An 8,658-nucleotide genomic window follows, 5' to 3' on the forward strand; every position below is an offset into this window, starting at 1 on the left:
CATGTTTGAACTGACCACATTTCAGTCACTTGAATCACTTGAGAAACACAACTCAGCTCTAGCACCAAGTTCTGCATAACGACAAAATGCATACTGACAATAAAAGGCTTATTGTATATTAAACCCTTGGTGTAGAAGCATATTCATGGTCTCAAATGAAAAGTAACACTCTGAAGTTTTATTATTGGTATTTTGATTGTGTGTAAGGGGTTCTGATATAGAAGGAATACACAAAATATGGAATAATTACACAAAAGTCTCTATTTTTGTTTTTGGTTCAGTGGGTGACGACACAGGAGGCACAGACACAGACGACACAGGAGACGCGGACACAACAGACTCAGACACGACAGACTCAGACATAGGGGCAGGGGAAGGGACAGGAATAAAGACAGGGACAGGAACAGTGACTGGGATGGTGACTGGGACAGTAACAGGGACGACGACGGGGACGGTAACTAGGATGGTGACTGGGACAGAGACACAGACAGAGACGGGAACGGTAACTAGGATGGTGACTGGGACAGAAACACAGACAGAGACGGGAACGGTGACGGGAACAGAGACGGGAACAGACAACGCGGGGTAAACGGGGACAGATAAGGGCTCGGGCAGAGGCGGGGCCGGCTCAGACAGGTGACAGGCAAACACAGCACACACAGGACACTACACAAAATGGCCACCAGGGTGGCACAAAGTCACTCCATCCAGGCAGGATCCTGACAGCTATAGCCCCAAATCGCAAACAGTGGATTACTGTAGCTAAGGGCCGAAACGCTTCCCAAATAGCATTTTTTAACCAGTAATATTGTTCAAAACAGCATCAAACCTCATCAGTAGCTTGCTCAGGGTCCCTACATATACTGTAACTATCTATCTATCTAATGAGAGTCAAAATGAAAACTCAAACACAGACATTAGAGGAAGATAAACTGGTCTCAAGGCCCTGGTTAGTCACTAGAGCTGGAGGACATGACTGCAGCAAGGGCCTGTGGGCAACGGGCTTGGGCAACAATTCATCACTTCCTTCCTCTTCTCTTAGTCTGTGTGTGTGTGTGTGTGTGTGGGTGCGATTGGGTGCATGTTTGTCAAGCGCATGTGCGTGTGTGTGACGTCCAAAACTCCTAACAGCAAATGAGTGAGTGTGTCTGGCGAAAATACAGAAGAGCAACAGATGACACGAAGGAGGAATTGGAGAACCAGAAACCTGTAGAGAGAGAGAAGGAGAGAGGAATTGGAGAACCACAAACCTGTAGAGAGAGAGAAGGAGAGAGGAATTGGAGAACCAGAAACCTGTAGAGAGAGAGAAGGAGAGAGGAATTGGAGAAACACGAACCTGTAGAGAGAGAGAAGGAGAGAGGAATTGGAGAACCACAAACCTGTAGAGAGAGAGAAGGAGAGAGGAATTGGAGAACCAGAAACCTGTAGAGAGAGAGAAGGAGAGAGGAATTGGAGAACCACGAACCTGTAGAGAGAGAGAAGGAGAGAGGAATTGGAGAACCACAAACCTGTAGAGAGAGAGAAGGAGAGAGGAATTGGAGAACCAGAAACCTGTAGAGAGAGAGAAGGAGAGAGGAATTGGAGAACCAGAAACCTGTAGAGAGAGAGAAGGAGAGCCTTGTTGGACTATCATCTGTTTTTAGTGTTGTGTTAGATATGAGTCAATATCTGATCATATTATCTTTCCTCCTTTCTGGTAAGTAGATTGACTTTCTGTTCCTCTCCCTTGTTGTCTGTCTCTCTCACACATGGGGGCAGCCGTGGCCTACTGGTTAGCGATTCGGACTTGTTACCGGAGGGTTGCCGGTTTGAACCCCGACCAGTAGGCACGGCTGAAGTGCCCTTGAGCAAGGCACCTAACCCTTCACTGCTCCCCAAGCGCCGCTGTATGTAGTTATAAAATAAAAAGTGGGTAAACTACAGTATGAATTCTGTAATCTCGGTGAAGTGGACTGTGCCATGCGGTATCAGATTTTTAAAAAAGGCATTTAGAACATGTTTGATAATAGTGGAGGTTATTGTCCAATGTACCAATACCAGTGGTATTAAATAGTTCTTAGAGTATTGATGAGTGTACATATTGTGAATGTGGATAATACAGTGTGATTGTTGAACGTTAACAGTTCCAATTGGTGAGTAAACTCTTTTGAGAGGTGGATAACCTCTAATAAGAGGTGGATAAACTCTATTTCTGAAATTTCAGAGGTGGGTAAACTGTGTTTACTTGCATTTAGCCTCCACTACATCCCTGTATGTGTGTGTATGTGTGTGTGTGTGTGTGCGCGTGCGTGTGCATGTGTCTGTGTGTGTGCAGCCATGAGACCATCATGTAATTTGTGTGTTCAACAGTTCTGGAGGGTGTGGAGTCTGAGGTCATCACTGTGCAAGAGGGACAAGATGCCAACATCAAGTGTTCTCATGCAGTGGCACATGACAATGTTAAATACTTCTGCAGACATCCATGTAGAGATGAAGATGTCCTCATCAGATCTTATCAGCAGAATTACTCTCAACCAAGATTTTCACTGGTTGACCATGGGACTGGGAAGTTTGATGTCACCATCTCTAAAGTGACGTCTACAGATGCCGGAACATACTACTGTGGAGTTGACCGCTACATCAAAAACACGTTTGAAAAAGTCACTTTAAATGTGATTCCTGGTGAGTTAAACTTACTTTTCTTTGTATTACTTTACATGTATTTGGTTGTGATTTGTTTAGTCATGGAAACATAGTCATATTTGTTTACTTTTATAATGTCTTACATTGACACTCAAAGCAGCACAAGCTGTTGTTTTGTATTGCCATGTACTGAGATGGAAGTGGAGGCACACTAGTACACATTTGCACGTTTAGAGAAACTTCTCATTCATGGATTCAGGAAGTGGTAATGTGGTTTATTAACACACGTGTTGCCATGGTGAGAGACATGGTGAGAGCCCTTTACAACCCCTCTTCCTCTTTTGTTTTATCAAAGTGGAAAATTAACAAGTTTTAGCAAGGCACATATCAAAAATAAACATGAATTGATAAGTGTTCATTAATGGCCACATTGATAATGGAAATTAGCCACAACATTAAATTGAGGTTGTAGTAGAGATCTTTCCAGCTTTAGTGGATACACTTCTTTTCTATTCCATGCAGTTTAATTGACCTATGGAAGGTTTCTTTAAATGAAAAAAGGCTGCAATATCCCCCTCTATCAGTTCATATCATGCAATGTTTCACTACTGTCTGTTGCTTGCAGCCCATACCACTGGGCCTAACATGTCAGAATAGTGTGATCAATGCGCCTGACCTCACTTTTTAACTGATACACCACTGATGTCTGCAATATCACACTTTGCAGCCCAAACCACACAGCCATCTGTTACACAGCCTGGACCAAGCACGGACTCTGATGAGGAAGACAAAGAAGGTTAGTCTTCCTTTACTCAGTGCTTTCCTTCACGTGAGTCAATGCATGATAAATACCGCTCACCTGTTATGCAACAGTATGTGCACTTACATATTACGGGCCATGTTTTGACAGTCTAAAATCAACTGATTACGTGTGTTTAAGGTCTGTTCACGTTGACTAGTTTGGCTCGATTAGAATAAATTATCAGATGCCAGGCGCATAGTTCAAATGCAAGATGGCACTCTCATAAGTTTATTGGATGTCACACACAAATCACATGATCAGTTAAGAACCAGGAGCATTTTTACCTTGGTGATTTATTATAAACATGACAAGTGAACATTTCTCTGCAGAAGGGACTATGATAATGTGCTTGCAAAATAACAGGGAAATACTGCAACTTTTACTTTAGACCATTTTAATCTTGGTCAGTGTTGTAATTATTTTCAGTGGTATCAAAATAGCAATGTGTTGATGTGGCTGACCTCATTTTTTCACCAACACACCACTGGGTGGGCAAGTAGACGGAGCATGCAGCGAATGGGAAGATGACAAGTGTTGGTCTCAAACATGCAAAGACACGCATGGTCTCCTGCCAAGTGCTGCAATGTGCTGGGCATAAGATGGGGCCCGACATCTTAATTGGTCTTAACATTTTGAATGCCGCACTGTTTTCGGAAGCTTTGGCCCAGAGTGCCAGCAATCTTGATCATTGTTGACGATATTTGTAGAGCTATGGATACATACTATGGCTCGTTTGAAAGGTGAGACTTTAAGCTCTCAGTGGGTACAAACCGTTTATTTCTACATGCCTCTGTTCCTGAGAAATCCCAAGCTAAACAGTGTCTAGTTTTCATCAAAATCCCTGTTTTTTTTCTAGAAATGGAGATATAGCATCTTTTATGAAATATGAGCCTGTCACTCTTCTGACACTTACATTTCGGCCAAAGGACTTGTGTAAGATAAATATAGTTTTTCTGTTCACAAAACCACCTTTCTACTGCTGTCGGGCTCCATAATTCCTCCTCCTCTTGGTCGGTAACGTGTTGCTATCACTGACATAATTTGACACTCTGGCAAGGACGTGATCTCTTGCAAGCGCGACTCGGCCTAGCACCCAGCCACACCCAAACACTACTCCTCAGCACGGTGGTCAGTCTTTGTAATGTTTTTGACTTGGTGTGTGGTGCCGTAGCGAGACCTGGTGAGACTGCCACCTAGTGATAAACCCACGAAAATAAATGGCCTGGTTTTGACCTGACGTGAATGCGTCACTGATTCATAACTAGCCGAGTTATGATAAAACGTCCATATAAAATGTCCAGATTGTGCGTTTTCATGAGTTTTCGATCGTTATCTATTTCGGTTCTATATCATAGAGTTCCCAAAATCGCACATAAGGTGTATTAGAGTGTCTATTTTCGTTTTTTTAAAAAAAGCTAAAAATGCAATATTGCGTTTTTGGCACTCAACGCATGAGAACAAAAAACGCAATATTGCACCACAACTAGGCACACATGTCTATGACCTTCAAGGATTTCAATAGCCTACTGTAACTAATTACTTTTTTAAAGTAACATGCCCAACACTGATAGCCCCAGGCTATACAGTATTACAGGAAACTGTTATTTTGATTTGTGTGTAACCCTGTCTGCTGTCATCTCTCGCACATCTTAACTTCAGATGACGCCAGTGAGGAGGACAACACGAACAATTCAGACTTTTCTCCTCGGACAAAATCAGGGCCAGTACCAAAGGACACATCCGAACAAGCTCAAACAGAACCAAGTATGTGCCATTTATTTATTTGAAGGGAGCAGTCTGTGATGCCCATCCTTCTTATCCAACACACGTTTGAGTCAGAAATCTGTACTGTATACTGTATTGTGCTGCATAGATGTATTTGTGTAAATTGGTGCACCTGCTTGCAATGTGTGTAGTGGTCTTGTGTACATTGGTGCTGGTCTGTGGTGGTGTATAGTAATGATGTGTCTTGAATTTCCCCTGGGGATCAATAAAGTATCTATCTATCTATCTATCTATCTGTTTGTGTAGTAATGATGTGTTGTTGATATTGTTCAGCTGGTCTTGTGTACATTGGTGCTGGTCTGTGGTGATGTTTGTGTAGTAATGATGTGTTGTTGTGTTGTGCAGCTGGTCTTGTGTACATTGGTGCTGGTCTGTGGTGGTGTTTGTGTAGTAATGATGTGTTGTTGTGTTGTCCAGGTGGTCTTGTGTACATCAGTGCTGGTCTGGCTGTGGTGGTGTTTGTGTAGTAATGATGTGTTGTTGATATTGTCCAGGTGGTCTTGTGTACATTGGTGCTGGTCTGTGGTGATGTTTGTGTAGTAATGATGTGTTGTTGTGTTGTGCAGCTGGTCTTGTGTACATCGGTGCTGGTCTGTGGTGGTGTTTGTGTAGTAATGATGTGTTGTTGTGTTGTGCAGCTGGTCTTGTGTACATTGGTGCTGGTCTGGCTGTGGTGGTGTTTGTGTAGTAATGATGTGTTGTTGTGTTGTGCAGCTGGTCTTGTGTACATTGGTGCTGGTCTGGCTGTGGTGGTGTTTGTGTTGGTCCTCAGCCTCTTTATGTTCTACAAACGGAAGACCAGAAGCAGGAAGGCATCAGGTGAGAGATTATCTCATACACACTCTCATTCTCATTATATCTCAATCATTGGGTGCGAGTTTGGCACCGTATTTTGCCGACAGTGCATGCACACTGTGGCCAGAGTGAGTCAGAAGCACAAAGTCAGGCGGAGGTTAATTAATAAAAGCTTTGGCTAACGCTGACCAAAAGCAGTGTTGAACAATCTATCTATAAAGCAAGAATGCATTAGATGACAGTACAGGTGAATAGAGTACCATTTTTAACTAGCATGTATTCATTACTTACATTAATATGAAGAAAAAATCTATTACAAGGTTTCTGTCATTTAATGTGTAAATATGCAAATTAGGCATTGTCTAATTAAATATGCGCTAATACATTTTAAAATATGAAATCTGAGCTATGTGGATAAAGCCAGGTTCAAAATTATTATTTCATTGTGTTCACATACTAGATGGGAAAACAATTACAGATGGATTTATGGATATCTACTTTTGTTATCCTGTAAATCAGAATAGTCAATAGCCTTAAAAAAATCTATTTTTGCCATGTTTTAGGAATAAAATGTCATATAAATCATAAATTGTAGCCTATATTTTAGAATAAGTTACAATACATTTGAGAGCACTCCTGTTTCTCCTGCATGTTTTCATGCACCTAGGTTAGTTTTTTTCCAAATTAAGAACTTACTGTATGAATGGAAGAGAGTGGACTTCAGTAGAAATTACACAACTAACCCTATTGCCTAGGCCTACCCATTTACTCGTTATCATACAGTACTCACTCACTCACTCACTCATTCACTCACTCACTCACTCACTCACTCACTCACTCACTCATTATCTGCCTCATTCACTAATTGTTTTATATCCCACAGCTCCCTCTGCTGGACACACACCAAACACTGGCTCAGGAAATAAATACCAGGTGAGCCTTGTGTGTGTGTGTGTGTGTGTGTGTGTGTGTGTGTGTGTGTGTGTGTGTGTGTGTGTGTGTGTGTGTGTGTGTGTGTGTGTGTGTGTGTGTGTTTAAGTGTGTTTGGCAGTGATAGTAATAGGAACTTATTGGGAAACACTAAACAGGAATTGCAGGGGAAAATGTGTTAAGGTTTCTGAGCATACAGAACACATCAAGTGTAAGTCATGTCCATGTCTTCCCTGTGTTGTCCAGGTCCAGTGTGACTATGCTGAGGTCACAATCAGCCATGGTAACCCCGCCTCCAGCCACAGCACAGACCCATCAGTCCCGCCACCGTCCAATCAGAATCCAGACTCTGTGGACTACTCCACAGTCTGCTTTGACAGCGACGAGGAGTCTCTCCAGTACGCCACTGTGAGATTCACTGACCCACCAGCAGGGGGAGACAGACAGCGAAGTAACCCCGGGTCAGTGATCTACTCCACCATCAACCTCTAGATACAAAGGCAACATGAATGTTTGGTTGTGATGCTATTTTGTCAACCCACTTGTTTTTCATTGTAACATTGTTGGGCTGCTGTGGCGGAGTTGACATGTCTCTCCTGTATCCAGCACAGTGAGATTCACTGATCCACCAGCAGGGGGAGACAAATAGAACCAGATATGGGGTTTGGGGAATTGGGGTGCGGGGGTGGGGGGGCACATTCACAAAAGCGTAATTGAAAGTATCTTTTACTGGGCCTCAGTCAGTCAGATGGGTTTTGTACTTTATTCTTATCTTTTTTTTTTTTTTTTAAATGTTCAAGTATTCAAGTATTTCCATATAGGTTTCTGCTATAATTTTCACTAGCCTGCCCTACCACTGTCTTAAGTGAGCATTAAAGCAGTGTGCTGTTTTTTAATGTAGCTTTGTTTATCACAAGTTTGATGGATTAATTTATATCTACACAATGTATATTTAAAATACTCTCACAGAATGTACCTGTAACACTTATGGATTATCAGTCATTTATTATGTCAAAGTAAATAAATACTATATCAGTCAGTAGGACATTGTGTGTGTGTTTATATATATATATATATATATATATATATATATATATATATATATATATATACTTTATTGATCCCCAAGGGGAAATTCAAGATATATATGTGTGTGTGTGTGTGTGTGTGTGTGTGTGTGTGTGTGTATGTGTGTGTGTGTGTGTGTGTGTGTGTGTGTGTGAGAGAAACCATGTAGGATGGGTATTGCATTATGCATACTGTACTCTATATGTAGGTATGGACCCTTTCAATCTGGCCCTAGAGGATTTCCGGTTGAAATGTTCAGAACCAATGCAGATACTTTGAAAGGAAAATTACAGCAATGTTTTAAAAAAATTCGACTTTATTTAAAACTTGTCTTTTTTACTATATTTTGTGTCTCCCTAAGTTACCATTAGTTCAATATTTTTTCTAAAGCAAAGGTGGACTTGCCTTACCCAATCTATGTAATTATTATTATGCAGCACAGGTAAAACCAATTCGAATCATGTTGAACAAAGAGCAAGGTCCGAAATGGAAGATGATGGAGACGAAGTTGGTGGATCCACTTACAGTAATACATTGTTATTTACGAGTCAGGCAAAAACTAACAATTATATAGTGAACAACATGGCTAAGATATGGAGAAGACTGCAAAATAACTAAAATTAAAGACAATGTCCTGATTTGTTTAAGAGAAATAC

General features: G+C 41.5%; 1 protein-coding gene across 1 annotated transcript; it reads left to right on the forward strand.

Annotated features, from left to right (window-relative positions):
- The first annotated feature begins 1,337 nt into the window (after positions 1–1,337).
- LOC143099163 (uncharacterized) lies at positions 1,338–7,569 on the forward strand. The gene is made up of 7 exons (XM_076262234.1): positions 1,338–1,696; positions 2,350–2,661; positions 3,350–3,418; positions 5,084–5,188; positions 5,924–6,028; positions 6,888–6,937; positions 7,181–7,569. The coding sequence occupies exons 1-7, from the start codon at positions 1,657–1,659 to the stop codon at positions 7,424–7,426; spliced, it is 927 nt and encodes a 308-aa protein (XP_076118349.1). The 5' UTR covers positions 1,338–1,656; the 3' UTR covers positions 7,427–7,569.
- The last annotated feature ends 1,089 nt before the right edge of the window (positions 7,570–8,658 follow it).

The sequence above is a fragment of the Alosa pseudoharengus genome, unplaced genomic scaffold (assembly GCF_046254945.1).
Source record: "Alosa pseudoharengus isolate Yale_2024_CS ecotype anadromous, Long Island Sound unplaced genomic scaffold, YU_APseudo_1.1 YU_APseudo_1.1_scf_25, whole genome shotgun sequence".
NCBI classification, from domain to species: Eukaryota; Metazoa; Chordata; class Actinopteri; order Clupeiformes; family Clupeidae; genus Alosa; species Alosa pseudoharengus.

Coding starts and splice junctions, on each gene's coding strand:
- LOC143099163 (XM_076262234.1), top strand. CDS start 1,657: ATGAGTCAATATCTGATCATATTATCTTTCCTCCTTTCTG. Junction 1,697..2,349: donor ATTATCTTTCCTCCTTTCTG/GTAAGTAGATTG, acceptor TGTGTTCAACAG/TTCTGGAGGGTGTGGAGTCT. Junction 6,938..7,180: donor GCTCAGGAAATAAATACCAG/GTGAGCCTTGTG, acceptor TGTGTTGTCCAG/GTCCAGTGTGACTATGCTGA.